This window comes from Wyeomyia smithii, chromosome 3, assembly GCF_029784165.1.
Source record: "Wyeomyia smithii strain HCP4-BCI-WySm-NY-G18 chromosome 3, ASM2978416v1, whole genome shotgun sequence".
NCBI classification, from domain to species: domain Eukaryota; kingdom Metazoa; phylum Arthropoda; class Insecta; order Diptera; family Culicidae; genus Wyeomyia; species Wyeomyia smithii.
Window position 1 is genome coordinate 47,276,965 of NC_073696.1, and position 19,358 is coordinate 47,296,322.

A 19,358-nucleotide genomic window follows, 5' to 3' on the forward strand; every position below is an offset into this window, starting at 1 on the left:
TCCGGTAACAGTCGACGTGACCTAGTTAGGCCGCCTCCACTGGTGGAGGTCATTTCTTACAATCGACACCAGTTGCTTGCTATTGAAAGTATTTGTCACTGGCGTAAACAGATTATCGTTCCTATTGTTTGATGACTACACAAACCGAGTGCTTGTAGATAGCGAAAAAAGCGAACAAAGGGTAAAGGCGATGTACGGAGATATTTACTTATACGTCTGATCGCGATGAGATGTCCGATCCAACTGAACTTTTTTTAAATAATTGTTAATTTTATAAGATATTGGTCAATAAACCTCGATATTTACTGTTTATTTGCACCCTTGACATCACATATAAGATCAACGCCATTGATTTTTGAAAATATGACGCCAAGAAATCTAAATAGAGGAGACGTGACAAATACGGCAACGATAAAAACTTATAAACTATTGAATATGGTAAACATTTTAAAATATATCAACCTCGTCCCTAGCTATTATAACAAAAATCTAATTTAGTAGCTATCACCACAGTACTTGTTATCTTAAAATCATTCTTGGTAAAATATGCCATGGCAAAAAGCAAAAGAATGAAAATTAATTGGCAAAAAACCTTTATCGTAGTGGTCATAATGACTATATAACTTCATTTGATTTTTTGAATTGACGTCTGAATTATCGATGTTTGTAAATAAACCTATTCAGAGGTTATGTTAAATATTTTTAAATACTGCTTTTATAAAATTGAAATAGTTATCTTACCCATGGTGGTCTTCATTACAATGGTTTTATTGCTGTAGCGTTTCGCAACTGTTTGGTGTTTCAATTAAATGCCTCCAAAGTAATTATTTTTATTGAGTTGTTCAACTATTCACGGATTTTCGATTTTCATTTATCAGCATATACATAAGAGTGTAAATTTTTGAGCAAAACGTGATTTTTAAAAATTTTATATCATTCATTGTCTTTCGATTTTTGAATGAAGAATCAAAAATCGCTCCAAATCGCTACAACGACCATTGGCACATGGGTGAACTGTCATTGTAGCGATCTCGAGCAGTTTAAATTCGTGAAATGTTGAAACGAAATGTTGAAACGAAATGTTGAAGGACGATAGGGAATTTTCGAAAATCACGTTTTGAAAATGCAGCTCTTTCAGATGACACAAAAGCTGATATAGCTAAACAACCCAATTGAGTTTGATATATATATATATATATATATATATATATATATATATATATATATATATATATATATATATATATATATATATATATATATATATATATATATATATATATATAACGCTTCATGCAATTGAAATCGTTGAAAATGATAGTATAGTCAGGTTTTTTCTTTATTTTCGAAATATCGTATTTTTTACCCGTATGTATCCCCGCGTAAAAAAACTACTGCAACAACTACTTAATTCATCCATTTTAGTTCACTGGCCTATAGCTCGCTGGTCTATGAATATGACTAGTTTTACCATTCCGTGTACTACGGCTGGCAACCCTAAATATTAGCTGCGTCCTGCATAAAGGTGACAAGTAATCCAACAATAAAAACAGCAAAAACATTCTGCTGCAACCTCATACAATAGAAAAATCGATTGCCTGTTTCGCAATAATTTGGTGTTATCTCGCAGTTTAGGACATTTTATACGCAGTGAATCATTTCGCGTTCTGCAGTGGACAGTGATCGGTTGTTTTTACAGTTTCTGCTTGAATACATTTGAAGAAGTACAAGTAGTGGGTATTGGCTGGCAGTATCCGGAGTATGCCGCCCATCGTCTGATTCTACCGGATTCAGGTAAGCCAAGACGTTTATTATTGATTTATATTTGCCTTCAACCAAACTTGGTGTTTATTAAGCTTTGAATTAGCGTCAAAATGGTTCGCAACCCTCTTCTCCTTGATCCCATTTGAAGAATTGCATTGAAAAAAAACTGCTGACCTAGATTTAGATCCATAATAATGTGCGACAAGATCGTCGTTGTTATTGGACTGGAGACAACAGATTCAAGGTCAAGCGCAATACGTATCAACACTGCATGCAAGCAGGTTTCTTCATTCACGGACGAAACGAAGCTGTACCATACATACATGTACACCGAATGTGTGTATCATTTTTGTCAATTGGTGCTGGCGAGGCCTTGAACTGTTTTGGTGTGTTGTATGATTTGTGATAGTTCTTTGGACGAGTAGGTTACATTTCTCATAGATGAAAACATTGCATCGACATTAAAGTTTGCAATTTTTTGTTGTAAAAGTGTCATACACGGTAATACCGTAGTACTTTTACACGTACGCAATGCGTTTAATAGTTTGTAATCATCTCAGTACATACGTGACTAATAATTTAATATGTGGTTAATATTTTAAATTTAAATTTTGGGTCATATACCTACAATCAAAATACTTTATTTCGAATCCGATGCTATCTGTGGCTCCGTTATTTCTAACACAGCATCATCAAACATGATGCCTTATCAGGGTGAGTGATTTTTCGGTTCAGCCCTGGAGTCTAATTAACAAGATGCGAAAGGCGCTCAAAATTAAATCGATTCAACTGAATTGATTTCTTGGTGTTGGTTAGGAATAGCTAAGCGATATTATGAGTTAGAATAGGTAGAATAGGTAGTCGCTAATGACTCATATCGAATTCTCTAGAGTTTTTTATGTTTTTAATTAAATCGATTCACCTGAACTAACTTTTTCATGTGTGTTAGAATTAACTAAGTGATATTATGATTTATCCTACGATAATCGGTAATAACTCATATCGAATTTTCAGTGTGATTATTTATGTTAGACTACTAATTTAGGTAACAGTTTAGAGAGCTATATGTATTTATTATGCTTATCATTATCGTGCTTGAAAGATACGATATTTATCAGCATTGGCATGACTTCAAAGTTCAATAAACTCTTGTAACTGGTGAGCGGGAGTTGATGAAGAAGCAGATAAGCTGTACCTATCGATTACACTCGTGTGACAAGTTTTAGTTTGTCATCTCCACTTTGCTAGTCGAGTTTGACGTCTCTAATAGTGATATGCAATTTTACATATGGTTTCCTTCTTGCTTCAAGACCGGTTGTAATATGTACCGTAAAACAGGGCGAATAGAAACAGTGTGGCGAATAGAAACAAAGCTTCCGAACTTCAAAAATGCGATTTTAAGTCTTCGATTACATTTAAAAACCATGCAAAAAAAAAATTCTTAGATAGTTCAATAGTAAACAAGTCCTGCGAACCCATTTTTGGGTTAGCAGCACTACTGTCGGTTTGCTTAAAAAAACGCAAAATGGGGGTTCAAATTCTGAACGTTACCGAGTACCAAAAAACTTTGTCTGTGGAAGCCATTCTGCTTCACTTAGAACTTGTTCGTGTGATATACTGGGTCGGTAGTTAAGCATTTCAAGTTTTTACGCTGAATTAAGGAATTGCCGTAAGGTACTCATCACCACGTTACCTATGTTTCATGGAAAACTCGCGGTTCTCAGAATAACGGGGCGAATAGAAACAACGCCGTAGCGGCTATTTTTTGTACCGAAACATGTAGATTTGAGAAATGCTATAATGTTTCATAAGTAAAATGATGTGGAACATGTTTTGTGCATTTTCAGCCCATGGTCAGGACTTACCAACAAAAAAGTCCAAAAACGTAAAAAAACTGTTTTTTTGTCAAGCGGTTACGAAATATACAATCAACTACTCGGATAAATCGGATGTTACCTTTAGACTTCAATCCAGTAGACAACCACGCTAGTTTCAAAAAACGTGATGAAAGTCTGATTTATCTGCTGCATGATGCTCGACATGGCCTAAACTAAGAGATATGAATCAAGGTTTCAGTTCCACCAAGACAAAATGTTCCCGGGTGTCGTGTCCTAGATGAAACACCGGAAGATGCCAGACCGGTGGAAATGCTTGACCCAACCCGAGTCCTTCTGTTCCTAATAAGGACTCTAATAGAACATATTCATTCATAAGATAACAAACATGAAGTAATAAACCGAACATTTCCACTATTTTGATATTTTATATCGTTTTCTTGCCTCTCATATCAATAAATATGATGCAATTGTTCTGTTTTCTTCAAATTAAAACTAGAATTTTCTATCAGAACAAGGAAAACGTATTTTATTGGCGAGTGTTTCTATTCGCCCCATTGCGGGGTGAATAAAAACATGCAACATTTTTTTCAATAAAACAATGAATTACTTATTTTATCAAAATGGACGTTACACCTTTAATAAAGGGAGGCAAGACCCATGTTTTAAAATTTTATATTCATTCTTCACATTATAGTATTTTTTGTACACTGCAAGATATATCGCAGACTGTTTCTATTCGCCCCGTTCTACGGTACGCGAGAGATGGGATAGGTTTGCTTCCGTAGCGCAATTATTTCTCAAGTCACGGTTCTTTCATTTTACTTTAGGATGCTGTGTAGTAATAGCGTGAATTTTCAAAGCGGGCAATGTCCTAGCAAATCGAAAAAATTGACGATCCTAATTTTTTTTATATATATTTTTTCTTAAGAGGGTGGTTTTTTTTACGCGGATTCCGGAATTTACGCGGTTTTTTTACGCGGATTCCGGAATTTACGCGGTATTTTTTTTTGCCCGGATTTCGGTTCCCCTTCACTCGGAATGCAAAATTAACGATGGTTTTTTTACGCGAATTCCGGAACTTACGCGGTTTTTTACGCGGATTCCGGAATTTACGCGGTTTTTTTACGCGGATTCCGGAATTTACGCGTTTTTTTTTACGAGGATTCCGGAATTTACGCGGTTTTTTTTACGCGGTTTATTTTTACGCGGCACGTATCCCCCGCGTGAAAAGCGACTTTAGTGTACCTTTAATTTTGGTACCATTTTATTCATTTTCGGTGCAACAATATGTCGAGTTTTTGATTATTTTTTATTTAACATCTTAAGTGTCATCAACAAATTACGTAAGGACTTTTTTCGAAATTTGGGACCCTATCACATAATAAAACATCGTAAGATTTCTCATTACCTCTCTCCCCCTCAATTTTAATGTAAGATTTAGATCTAAAGAAAAAATCGGAATTGATTCAAAAAAATGTTAAGTTTTGAAAGTAAAAAACTTTTTTTTTGTTTATCAAATTAGTAGAAAATAGAAAACAGAACGAGTTAACAAATTTAGTTTAGATCATGTTAAAGTACATGAAAGTGGGAATTAAATGAAAAAACTGAAGTACTAATGTTTTCCAATTTTGGAATTTCACGTAAGATTTTCGAGAAACCCCCTCTCTTCCTAGACCCATTCATAATTGGTGTATAATCCCTTGATATCAAAAAAATATAAAAGTACAGCAACTGTTCGCTAACTGGGCGACGAGCACTTTCCAGTTATTGAAATCAGCTCGCTAACTGGGATATCATCTCAACGCCGAGGGGGAGTTCGATGGATAACGCTGCTTCGCGACTACATCATAAAAGGCTTTCGTTCTCAAGTTGATCACCAAATAGAGAAGCCACAACTACAAACTTATCTCTCAAATAAAGCTTTTAAACTTTAGTTTTAGATAGCGAGTACATTTATCAGCTATATTATTGTTTTTGTATTTCAAATATGCTCGATTAGAAAAACTTCGATTTTTCAGTTTTCGTTCTCAATCCGCATGCCCCTCGTTCGTTTAGATATTTGACTTTTGTTGTCTTTTTAACTGGGAATCCTCCCAGTTAGCGAGCGCCCAGGTAAAAAGAAGCCCAGTTAAAGCGTGCCCAGTTAGCGAATAGTTACTGTATGTGCCTAAATGCAAAAACGCTGGGTTGACGTAGAACTACGAATGGTATGATAAATGGTACTTCAATTAAACTCTATCTAACAATTGAACTGCGAAGTTACCTTTTCCACAAATATTTTTTTTAAACTGCATAAAACAACACCACTTTTTTACCATAATTATATAACGCCATACTTTTCTTCTTTTATGGCGAGAAATCATAGCGATCCTATGTGGAATATGCCTCCTCAGAATTCGCTGTTGGGTTTCTCCTCTCCTGTCGCTCCTAACACCCGCTGCTTGGGCATCCTCGTCGACAGCATACATCCAACGCATGACGGGTCTGCCTTGAAATCATCGATCTTTATCCGGATCTCGGCTGTATATATTATGCTGAATATTATCTTTGTGACCATACGTGTTGTTTGGCCACCCCACTTGATTGTGCCGTGTTTTATCAGCTTGACAGTATCAGCGTGTTTGTATATTTCGTACAGCTCGTGATTGTTGCGCCTGCGCCACACTTCACTTTTTAGTTTGCCACCAACTAGTGATTGCAAGACTTTACGCTTGAAGATCCTAGGCGCACACCAATCAGCTTACTTCCACGTCCACGATATTTGTCCGTAGAGCACCAACGGGAGGATCAGCGTCCTGTGGAATACAAATTTCGTGTGGATAAGCTGGCTACACAATCCGTGATAAGCCCTGCTAGCTGCTGCAACCTGTCTCGTCACCCCGGAACTAACCTCGTTTCGGTTGTCATCAACATCCGCTACCGTAGCTTGCCACAGTAAGATCTGGAGCGTGCGGGCTTTGATGCTGCAGAAAGGACCCGTCAGAACGTGAGTCGATACAAACAGAAACGAAGACAACAGGCCCATCTCTTCCGGGACAAAAAAACGCCGCCTAGAAGAGCTGGAGTGTGAGGAAATAGAGCAGCTGTATCGTTCTGATTCTACAAGAAACTGAACGCATCCCGCGCAGGCTTTATGCCGTGAGCTGAAATGTGTCGGGTTAAAGATGTAGGAATCTTGACTAATGAACGTTAGGTGATCTACAGGTGTAAGCAGCACTACAATGAACATCTGAATGGCGCAGAAGCAGAGTATCAAAACAGTAGAAGAAACGACTTCGTCGGGATGAGAAAGACATAAGGATGCTATCCAGCAGCGCAAGAACAGCAAATCAGCTGGAACAATAGTATCGCAGCGGAGCTTATCAAGTTGAGCCCGGATAGATTTGCTTCTTGTCTGCATAAGCTGATAGTCAGGATCTGGGATACAGAGTGGAAGGAAAGAGTAATATGCCCAATATACAAGAAGAGCGATAAGTTCGAATGTGGGAACTACCGAGCGATCACGATTTTCAACACAGCCTTCAAAGTGCGGCGAGAGACGGCGAATGACGGAGGTTTGTGGGAAGTTATCATGTCGGTTTTGTGGATGAGCGATCGACAACGGACCAAATCTTTACGCTGCGACCGATCCTCCAAAAATGTCGCGAATACTAAGTCCCTACGCACCACCTATTCAACGGTTTTAAGGCTGCTTACGACACTATTGACCGTGTAGAGCTATGGAAAAGTATGGATGAAAATGCCTTCCCTTCGAAACCAACAAGACTGATTAGTGTCATGATGAATAGTGTACAGTGCAAGCCCGTTCAAAACAAGCAAGGGACTTCGACAAGGCGGTGGTCTTTTCAGCCTCCTGTTGAACATTGCGCATTATGCAAAGTGCGGCCTTTAACATGCGGGGTACGATCTTAAATAAATCCAGCCAGTTCATCTGCGTCGCTGACGACGTGGACCTTGTCGGAAGGACGCTCCAGTTGCTGAACAGTAAACCAAGCTGAAACGTGAAGCAGAAAAGGTTGGATTGAAGGTGAATACGTCGAAGACCAAGTATCTGCTAGCTAGGGAGAACCGAGCGCTACAGGGCTCGCATCTGCAGTTAAGTAGTGATCGTTGGAGATGAGTTCGAGGTGGTTGTCTAATTCGTGTACCTCGGGTCATTGGTAACGCCAGCAGAGAAATCCGCAGAAGTATTGTACTAAGGACTCCACAAGACGTTGATGTCTGGCAAACTTCGCCCCCGTACCAACACTCATAAGACCGATAGTCATCTACGGGTACGAGACATGGTCAATGCTCTAGGAGGACTTGGAAGCACTAGCCGTATGGAGGTGAATGAACTACGAGCTGGCGCAACTCTACGGCGAGCCCAGTATCCAGAAAGGCGCTAAAACTGGAAGGGTACAATGGGCGGGACATGTTGTAAAAATACCGGACAACCATCCCGCAAAAATAATGTTCGTCTCGAATCCGGCCGCTACAAGACGTAGAGGCGTGCAACGACCTAGGCGTTTGGACCAAGTGGAGCAAGATCTCGGGAATGTAGGACGCCCGAGAAACTAGAAACAAGCTGCCATGGACCGAGTACGTTGGCGTTACATTGTGACGCAGGTGAAATCCTGAGGGATGTTTCACCAGAAAAGTAAGTAAGCAACCTCTTTTTCCTAACACTGCTAGTATTGCTACCATAGACCGCTAGTATCACCTAACGACGGAACCAAGGACACCGCGAGCGCCAAAAATTGTAAGCGATTTGCTTCAGTAAAACCTACACGAAACTTATAAAACGCACAAAACAAAAGAAACGTTCTTTACTTTTCATCTTCCTACAAGGCTGTGTGCTTATCTCGCGTGAACTGAGTTTATTCTGTCTCTTCGTAAGCACTGACGTATAATCTGACCAGAAAACCAGAGAAAAAAGAGATGACATTCGTGACAGGGGTGTGGTTGTCATACGTTATCAGTGCCTCAATGCTTGTAGAACTACTACACTCTTCGCCAGTTATCATGTACTTAGTTTTGTTAGTGTTAATAATGAGTTTAAATCCTACAGTTTCCCTTCCGAGACCCGATAAAGAATCCTTCACAGCTCTGCAATCAACACCGCTGATGTCGATGTCCGCAAAGCCTAGAAGCATGTGATACTTCGGTTGATGGTATCGCTCCTCTGCACACTCACCCTTCATCTAACACCTTTTAAGGCTATGTTTAACAGCAAGTTCGAAAGCCCGTCTCCTTGCTTCAGACCATCCAACTTCACAAACGCGTCGGCAGTTTCGCCCGCTGTCTTTACGCTTGATGTGAAACCGTCAAAAGTATCGTATCAACCTAACCATTTTTGCTGGGAGACTATGTTTGAGCGTAATCTGCCGCGTTGCGTTCTACTGAATCGTACGTCGCCTTCAAGTTATTGAACCGTGATCCGTTGTAGATCGTTTCGCTCGAAAATCGCACTGGTATTCACTGGCAAAGCTTCGGTCTCACTCTATGGAACAGGATGCGAGAGAGAATTATACGGAATTGAGGGAGTTATGCTTCGAAAGTTGCTCTAGTCCAGTCTATGTCCCTTTTTATAGATAGGGTTTCCAAGATTCGCACTACAGGAATATCTTTCAGGGTGGCGAAAATCTGGCAAAATAAGGAAGTTCAGGTAATTTTTTTCTTTGATTCGGAGGGAAGTCGATTCGGGAAGAAAAAATGAAAAATAATCAGGGACAAAATTTGAACAGGATGCTGCGGTCAAGAACGGCTAGCAGAATTTGATATGTGGAGCTGCAATCATACATATGGCAAGATCAACGGGATTTTTTTTTTGAGAATAGGTAAGGTTGAAATATTGATGGAATTGCTTTTTAAGGGAAAATCAGAGAATTGATAAACTTTTGTAAACTTTTTTTTGTCACCATAAAATATACACCCAAACACGCGAACATCCCGCAAAACTGCGCTTGGTGTATTTCCACCCAAAAATACATTTCGTGCTGAACCGTGGCGAACCATGCGTAAATGGATTGTCAGAGAGAAGTGCGAGAAAAGAGCGAAGAAAGGCTGACCTACAACAGGTAGGTAGGCACCTATCTATGTCTGAGTCTATCGAAAGCTCGACAGACGCCTCGCGGGTGGTGATTCGTTGCTACCGCTTTACCATTCAGTTCAGTATTTTACCGTCCGCCGTCGAGTTTCGCCACCGTAGTTGTCCGGACAATTGCGTACATATTTTGATTTGTTTATCCTCGTGGAACCCCGTGGTTACCTTGACGACGCGTGATTGCCTTATTATAGCGCAAATAATACAGTCCGTGTGTAGGTGGTGGTTAATGTTATTAGTGATTATCACGAGTCGTTTTGATCGGTATCGCAATACTTGCGACCAACAGTAGTGAAGTCGTTGATTAGTTGTGCTTTGTGTTACTTTTTTTCGTGGATTTGTTTAACAGTTGAAACGGGTTGGCCTTTGCCAAACCGAATGTGAGTATTCTAACACAATTTCGTGGTAAAAGATTTCGTGGTTTCTGGAAGATAAAATTCAGCAAAATTTAACTCAGAGTTAATATTGTATCACATTCCATCATTTCATGGTACATAAGCGTATTATCAAATGACTTTGTATTGTTTCCATTGAGTGATTATTAATGATACATATTTCTAATCACATAACCTTTACGAACGGTTAAGTCTTTTTATGTTGATATTTTCGCTGTAAAAATTTGGTTTTTTATCTCTTTAACTCGTTCTCTGCGTCGGATATTAATAAATAATAGCATGCCGAAAATGCTACATTCAACTGAGCCAACATACTTTCCGCCTTTATATAAGGCTCAATAGAAGCACTAAATTTATGTTTGGAGGTTCGTCGCTATTCTACTTTTTTTTTTATTTCCGGTCACTTGGGTGCAGGTCACTTTGGTTCAGGTCGATTCACTAGCGTCTGTTATACGGCGTTGTGCTGTTGGGGGGCTCGTGCACTAAGTCTGGCGCTAGCCGGTTCGTTTCGTTGTCTATAACATTGATGTGCATCCAAGCGAATACGATACGAACGGGTTTGGCTCGGGCATCCATCTCTATCTCTCTCTCCGTTTATTTTGTTGTGATATTTACCTGCTTTACTCGTCGCGATGACATAACAGTAAATTCAAAATAGTGTTCATTGTTGGCCACTGGTCTATGCTTCTTGTGACTTCTTCTCCGCCTAGACAAGCCACTTACTCCATAGTAAATAATTTATGTACTGAATAAATAACACCTTTAGCTAGCGGCAAGTTGCACCACGATCCCATCGAATGCTGTCATCTTTTACTAAAAATAGCCCAACGAGCAAACGGTTGATCTGAGCAGTATTATTCCTATCAAACACCTACAACAACCCTGCGGGGGAACCTCAGTTTACTGCCCTGAACATCTTTTATTCTTCATTCCGTTTTTTTGTTAATTTTCACTTTCCATCCATCTTAATTATCGAGGAATCGTTGACTCACTGAATTCTCTTTTTCTCCATGCATTTTTCGTTCCAGATTGATATTCAATGCCATACATTCTGATACGAGGCAATTTAGCTTCCTACAGCCATAAGTACCCGTTTCGAGTGCTAGTTTCGGGATTGAAAGGTAAGCAGAAGAATCACGCATTCCTCCCGTATCATTCGGTGTAAGATGCTGGCTTTTGTTTTTTTTTATTTTCCTTTTTTTTAATTCAACATGGAAAATGTGTCCGATTCATTTTCTGAATTTAAAGTCTTACGAAATTTACTGTTTCTTTCATTTCGAAGCTGCCGATCTCGAACAACTGAATCGATTCCCCTGCGGTGGATACAGTGATGAGTCTACAATCGTCTACTTGCAGCATCCTTGTGTGATATTAACTGCTCTGGAGGTAAGTTCGATTGATACTTTCTACCGATTCTACTGTGTATCTTTTGAACGTCTGATTTTGGCGTGCATGACTTGCGCTCCTGCGTCGGTCTGGTTGAGCAAACATGCACAGTTTCCAGTGGCTGGGAGTTTCTGCCTGGTTTGGTCTTAAAGAACTGCGTTTTGATTCGTTTTTCTTCTACGCTTCAACTTGAACAACATGTATACACACTTGACGGAAACATGGGAAGTGGTAAAAGCTGTGCTCAACCCACCAGCACGCGAGATATTTGCACGATATGCGTATCATGGGTAGCTTGCATTCGAGCGTAAAATCTTTGTGTAATCAAGATTAAGGGCTCTTGTTGAAACCAAATTAGTGATTCCATTTGGAATTAAGGAGAAAGGTGAAGTTATTTCTATCGAAGCTCTCGTCAGAACAATTACCCCTAGTTACCCTCCAAGATTAACTAGAAATGAAAAAATCGTGCAGTGAAACAACACGAAACCACTTGGTAGAAGGGGTTTTTGATTATTATCACAGAACATATATGCAACTTCGAACAAAACTCTGTAGCAAATCGGTGCCCAAGCTTTCGCATTCATTTTTTGCTGTTCCATCCTACATTGATTTTACAGTGCATCGTTCGAACAGTTCGCTCCAATAGTTTGAACATGCACCAAAAAACTATTTTTTTTTTGCTTTAATGACCAGGCAAAAAGGTGATCTTGAATAGTTGAATCTATTAAAATCAAGTTGAGACAGGATCGCATTCAAGAGATCTTCAATGTGGAAATTCAGTAACAATTCACAATCAACGTCAATAAAACAAATTAAACTAAAAATCTTTCAACCATTCAAACATGTGGACTTGGAAACCGAATTTCTCGATCAACAATTTTTTTTTCTCGTACCGTTTTTTATACCTAACATTGCTAGAAATGCATATCAGACGCGCTGTAGCACTGCTTACGACATTAGGTACAATGTAAAAAAATAATTGTCGTTAGTCAAGATATTCAGTTTTCAACTTGGGCAACAATGAAATTCATTAAAAATATATCTACATAAAAACCGTTGCACGTATGCGGGTGGTACTGTACGTTTATCATGAAAAGGCACCCTTTTTATACCAGTACCGGGGAGAACAAAGGATTCTCTCGATGAAAAAGCGGCGAGAGCTCATACAGTCCTTTTGTTGAATGAATGGAATATAAACGTAATGAATTTCGAGTGTAAAATGCATTCTCTCCACCGCTAGATGTCGATACTTAAAATAAAAAGATTTTGTCTCGTTTTTGGTTCTTCAGTTGAACAGATGTGTTATTATACAAAGTGGTACGATGGACCGAAAAGTGTCATTAAGAATGTTTTAATTTTTTTAACCTCGGTTGTGAAAAAAATTCAAATAAAAGATATTGTCAAGTCCTAAAAAAGCCATTAGCGTTTAAACCTTCAAGATAAAAATGTCAATGTCGAAAAACTAATTACAGGTGGTGCGTCCATATTTTAAAACCATCAAAATTGATCATAACTTTTCAATCTTTACAAAGACATTTTAGTTAAGACCAGGCAGGGCATCCTTCCTCAATAAAATTATTATAAAATTCCACTCATCGACTGCTTCTCTACTCTTCCAGGTTCTAGGCTATCGGGTGGTGGCTTCCTCGTCAACAGCGGTGAAGCAGGACTACAACGAGTATATGTGGACTATGCGCAAGGAGTTCAACGATCCGGAACCGTACTCGTGCGAAACATCGTCGAACCTTGTCGAACGGGACAATCTTGCCAATATCGGTCGCGAGGTGAATAACTATCCGCCAAACAATAAGATTGACGTGCCGGAATAATCAATCGGACACGGATACAGTGACCACCGTTTATTTTGGAGTCGCCCACTCGTTAATTTGTTAGCATTTATTCTCTTGCGGAAACCGACGCTGGTACTGTGAAAACAAACTAAAAATAGTCAGGTGAAATGGAATCTCCAAATTCGACCACGAATCAAAGCTCGGTCACAAACAACCTGGTAACGGTACCGATTCCGATCCTCCCGACGGAGGGCACGTATGCCTACGTGTTTGTTAAGGGGTCACTTTATGCCCGGGATAGTGCCATATTTGGTTGTTCAACGGACGAAGTGCAGGCACTCTCGAAACGCTTTCAGATTAGCTCGGTGCCAATCGACAACGGAGTGGTCATCAAGGTTGCTCCATCCTTGATCATCAACTCGCTGGCTCAGCTCGGGTACAAAGTTGTCTCGAGCACGGGCGAAACGGAAGTCGTGTGGACGCTACAGCGTGAGCTGTAGGGCAATTAATTTTAGATGCTACAAACCAGCTTGGAACAATCATCCTAGATGTGTATTAAGTGTTAATGCAAAAGTATTCGGAAACCGATAGGGGCAATATCCGCAGTTACGCACGAATTTCACCGTTTTAGTATATGTAAATTTTCCCCACTAGCCTTGGACAGGGTTTTCTGGTGTTATACAAAGTCAAAATTAACCAAAAAAATTTTCAAACAGCATTCAACCTAATAGAGATTGTTATTTTTCATATATCTACCTGTATTATATGTGCTCAGTGTCCGTCGATTAATTTGAAAGCTGCCAACGGAAAAGCAGAGCATTGTAATGGAAAAAACAGTGCACCACGACCGGCACGGAGATCATCAATGCAACTGCACCAAAACGGTGACAGCGTCGCAATCATTGGATGAATTAGAATTCGAGCGAGGAATATGGACTGCCGGTAGGAAATCTTTTTTTAGGTATTCTGACTTAACATTCAACTTTAATTATCACAGCCATTGAGAACGACGAGGATAAACTGAGAACATTGATCGCAAAAGGACATTTGAATGACAAGGATAATTCAGGATACACCGCTCTGCATTACGCTGCTCGAAGTGGTCATCTGCTAATGTGTCGTGTTTTGCTAGAAAGTGGAATAAATGTAGACGAGAGGACAAACGGGGAAGCAACAGCACTGCATCGTGCCGCAATGATGGGTAAGTGAGCTTCGAATGTCATTTTCTAAAATACAAAAAAACGTACATTTTTAGGCCACGATACGATAATAAACCTGCTTCTATCGCACAACGCCAATCTTCTCCTGCAGGACAGCGATGGTAAAACGGCACTTCACCGGGCCGCTGAGAAAGGCCACGTAGGATCCTGTAAAATCCTAGTTAATCATGATCCGACTAGTACGACGATATGCGATGCCAAAGGAAGAAACCCGCTTGACTCAATCGGGGAACAGTCCCCAAATTATTCCAAACTGAAGGCACTTTTCACGATCTAGAATTAAACCACAGAACAAGTGTGAAGCTCAAGCTAAAGATCAAATCGGAATGATGATTGGTCTTTCCAAAATATTTCTATTGTAAATTATTTCGTTCAGAACAGTTTAATCACTTTTTAACCATGGAGATGCACAACAGGGTTGATTTTGGCTATTGTAGCACCATAAAATTTTAGAGAATGCCCGAAATCGGTAGTTTGCGTTGTGATAGTTTTTCAGGGTTATTTTGTATTTAGGAAGAATATTTTAGTGTATGGTGACCCCTGATTGTTGTGAGCAATTTTTACAGTCTCTATCTAGTTGACAATTTGGTTCTGCTGTTTCGCGAAACCAGCTTTAGTGGCATTGTGAGGTCGACAGTCTAACGAATGAATAGGCAAAAATTAGGCATTGTTCTACTAACCTCCGGCAAATGTGCTCGAAATTTTTTGAATTATCTATAGGCTGTTTTTTTTTAATTTTGCATGAAAACAATAAAACATTTTAGAACAGCACAAACGAGGTAATTACGTTTAGCTGGCTGAATGTATGCACATGTATTATTTGATATACAACTAAATATATGTATGAAAAGTATCTGTGTGCAGTTTTTGATGTTTTCTATCCAGTAGGTAACTTGTTGTCTTCTCCTAAATTTGACCCAGGGACAAATTCTTTTATTAGACCCCAGCCAGGGACGTGTTGCACTCGAAGCACTATACCAGACACGAGTCTAATCAAAGAACTTTCGAGAAACCTTTCTGTCTGAAAAGACAGCATGCTTCGGCCGTAAAAACACAGTAGTGATTTGACTCTGGAGGTTCGCGTGGAGGTTAGCTAAACTGCCGCGCATAGCATGTCAGTCCCACCTGCATTTTCAGCAAGCCGAGAAAAACGCGCTTTTATATGGTTTTATAACATTGCTTCTTACGAGATGGGACAATATGTTTGGATGTTTTCCAGCAGTTTTTCAGAACAAAGTTGTCGAGCTCATCCATTGTTACGAAACTATGCATTGATAGCTGTCATTTACGCGTAACAACTCAATTTTACTGAAAATGCAAATGGGACTGACTTGCTATGCGCGGCAGTAAAGGTCATCAAAAATTTTAAAAAAATATAAGCATTGAAATTAAAAAAAAATTAAACAACAAGCTACACTACGACAACATCTACCACTACTCACTCCCACTCTACGAGAACATTCCAAGCCAAGGGGTACAGTTGATTTGAAAAATATCGCCAAGGGGTACGCGAACAAAAAATGGTTGAGAACCGCTATTGTAGGCCGTTCTATCTAGCACGAATGTTTTTAGCTCCTTTTAAGTTTTACCTGACCTCGTCCAAGCTTGGTGGATCCACAGCTTGTCCATTAACCAAAAGTTTTCTTCTGTTTTTTCTCGAAGGCTTCATACTCTTCAACGTTCAATAACACCTCGAAATGTTGTTTCCAATGCATCGCTATAAGTGTCTCATCGGTGATCAGGTTCCCTTCCCTGTAGTTGCACATGGCAGGAATTGGCACAGTCCGGTTCCTAATTCCGTTTACCTCTTTATAGAAACTTCTCGTGCTATGTCTGGAGAAGCATACCTGCACCAATGCAAAAGATCGGTCGCAGTTTTCGAGTTTCCGAGTTTACCTCTGCATCTTCACGACTGCGACGGAAAGGAAGGGTTGTGTCACTGTGGTAAGTGACATAATCGAACGATGTTGCGCGCGATATTAATTCATTGCGAGGGCGAACGAAGAGTATCTTTCTTGTCAGACCCCGCGAACCTATACGAACAGTGCGCGCGAATGCAATTCATCCCCAAAAGCGTACAAGTGTTTCAATATTCGTCTATTACTGTTCACGAGTACCCCCGAGAAAAGAAATGCACTTCGACAAGGGTGAATTTGGAAAGTATAGCCGTTATTATGGAAACAACGAGGGCGATTTTCGGCCAAAATGTCAGACCGAGTTTATCTCTGCATCGTCACGACTGCGGTGGAAAGGAAGTTTTGTGTTTTTATGTCACCGTAGTTTTTGACGGAATCGAACAATGTTGCGCGCGAAAAGTTCGCTTATTACGAAAACGAACGATGAGTATCTTTTGTCTATTATCTGTTTGTCTATTATCAAAACCCGAGTACCTTCAAGAAAGCAAACACACGTCGATCGACGCGGTTTTTTTGTTTCCGTTAATCACGATATTTATCGACCAAATGAAATCTTCGGCTCAACGGTCACAGTAAACGAATATGTGGATATACCTCGCGAAGTCCCATCATTGCGCAACCAACCAGCTGGGAGCGTGTTTTTCTGTCCTGTGTGGAAAGCAGGATCGCGTGATAAACTGGAAGGCGATCAACGAGAGGATGTATTTGTTGAGGATTTAAGGTCGTTATCATCAACGCACATAGGTAAACCTGAACGAAGGTGGACCTGATCACGAGAAGGAACGTTTTACGCGCAGTTGTTGGTAACAAATGACGTTATCGGGAATATGAACACCCAGGTTGGTAGGGTAGTGATATATAGACCGGTAATAGGGCCTCACAGCCTACACACCGACACCAACGACAACGGCCAACGATGCATCAACCACAGAGAACAGACATTCATGTTCATATAGAAAAAACTGAAAATCGTGTGTAAAAATTAGAATTAGAATACGTTAAAACACTAACGACATCTATCTTGTGGTGCCCCAGTTGCACTGCATAAATGTTGCCATACCGATATTTTTTTACCTGAACAGATATCTAGCAGCCCTGATTTCAATCCAACAGAACAAAACAAAACAACAGCCAAACAGCGAGAAAAAAAAAAACAAAACAAAACAGTTGGAACGTTGCTGAAATGATTACAACTCGAGTATTCTTTCATTTCGAAATCTGTAAATTTTGCGGTAAACAGTTGTTATAATAGTCAGAAGATTAACCGGTTGCTAATAATTGCGAAGAAACGGAAAAGTGTTTAAAGAGAAGTACGGTTAACAAAGTGTAAATAAAGCCTGTAGTACACTCTTTGTCTACTGGTCAAATATTTGACCTTCTGACATAATGGTCAAATTTATTTGGCATCATGGTTGTTTGCCCTTGTTTGCCCCATGTTAAAATTGGAGAGTGACAAACAATTATCTTTGACCAAATTTTTATCTGTCAAAAAGTGCCAAATATTTGACGCTTGGTCAAAGAGTGTAATACAGGCTTAACAGTTCGGTTCTCAAATACCAAATCATGCCAGTCGGATATAGCTCGAAAGGAATCTTTTTTTCATGCTGCTACTGTTCGCAGAATTTCGAGAATTTCAGTCGAACGGAATAAACCGGACTTCGTGCAAGTTATGATAGCTATTTACCTTAAGTATTGCAAAATGAGTACGATTCATGGTGATTCCGAGTGCGGAATTTCGACGCAAACTAGCGGCCGCTTACCTTCAACGTAAGGATTAGTGAACCGATATTTATGTGAACTACAAAATGTAAAAATCAGCATGAAAAACTGCCCGGTACTTATGAAGTTAATCATTAACCAAATAATGTTAAACAATGTTTTTATTTCTGTACAGGTCGGTGTGTTAGACAGAACAAAATGAATTCGCAGGAAATGCGTGATCGGTGACTGTAAACAGCTTACTAGTTTGAAAGGTAATCTTGGCTGAAAAGGATCATCGCGGAAGTGGACAATAACATTAAGTTTATTTTTAGAAGACCTTTCCTTTTTTGGATTATATTGTAATTGTTCAATAAATGATTCGGAATACATGTTAACTCTTATATAGTTTAAATTTCCAATATGATGACATATGTCCTTTAATTTTTGCGGGAGGTTCATCCTAGTTGCTTTTCTGTTTCTTTTTCCTCGAAGTTTATTATTTGTTGCAATTTTTTGTTGCAAGCGAACGTCGCGTAGAAATCCTTGAATGAGAGTATTCAAAATAATGTCCACCAGCTAGTTAAAGCAGGACTGACACACTGCATGATCGAATGATGCATATTTCAAATACGTTTTAGGACGGGTTTTGACATTCCGCCTGTTTTGATAAAAGAAGTGCCGGAACTTTTGTTTGAAACTGACGAATATTAATAGCCCAATAGCATGCATGGTGTTATTGGGGATAGTTATAATTCTTTGAGAAATGGAAGCTTTTAGCTTAGTAAAAGAGTAGTCTTCACTATCAAGACAATCGTCATCTTTTTGACTGGAAAGGTTCTTCTTGCACCTTTTGTGTGATAGTTTGCTCAGAGCTGCTCCAATAACGTAAACTAAAGCCTGTAGTACACTCTTTGTCTAATGGTCAAATATTTGACCTTCTGACATAATGGTAAAATTTATTTGACATCATGGTTGTTGTTTGCCCGTGTTTGCCCCATGTTAAAATTGGAGAGTGACAAATAATTATCTTTGACCAAATTTTTATCTGTCAAAAAGTGACAAATATTTGACGCTCGGTCAAAGAGTGTACTACAGGCTTAAGGCGCTCATTTCTTTCTTTAAAACCTCAAAAGGAGATTTCAAATCTAGTGGCTCTTGTTTATACGCAAATGCAGAACGTACGTTTGATTTAATATCTTCACTGTCGTCTTCTTGTATAAGAGAATCCTTTGTATCTTGTTCACAGTTTGTTCCTTCACCAAA

At 39.4% G+C, this 19,358-nt stretch overlaps 3 protein-coding genes across 3 annotated transcripts; all 3 read left to right on the forward strand.

Annotated features, from left to right (window-relative positions):
- The first annotated feature begins 1,533 nt into the window (after positions 1–1,533).
- LOC129730478 (uncharacterized) lies at positions 1,534–13,297 on the forward strand. Its single transcript, XM_055689823.1, has 4 exons — positions 1,534–1,794; positions 11,111–11,203; positions 11,365–11,468; positions 13,088–13,297. The coding sequence occupies exons 2-4, from the start codon at positions 11,122–11,124 to the stop codon at positions 13,295–13,297; spliced, it is 396 nt and encodes a 131-aa protein (XP_055545798.1). The 5' UTR covers positions 1,534–1,794; positions 11,111–11,121.
- Positions 13,111–15,331, forward strand: LOC129730477 (ankyrin repeat domain-containing protein 39). The gene is made up of 4 exons (XM_055689822.1): positions 13,111–13,252; positions 14,034–14,200; positions 14,256–14,459; positions 14,514–15,331. Exons 2-4 carry the CDS (start codon positions 14,083–14,085, stop codon positions 14,753–14,755), a joined length of 564 nt encoding a protein of 187 aa, XP_055545797.1. The 5' UTR covers positions 13,111–13,252; positions 14,034–14,082; the 3' UTR covers positions 14,756–15,331.
- On the forward strand, positions 13,426–14,114 carry LOC129730479 (uncharacterized). The gene has a single exon (XM_055689824.1). It carries the CDS (start codon positions 13,426–13,428, stop codon positions 13,756–13,758), a length of 333 nt encoding a protein of 110 aa, XP_055545799.1. The 3' UTR covers positions 13,759–14,114.
- Positions 15,332–19,358: the final 4,027 nt, after the last annotated feature.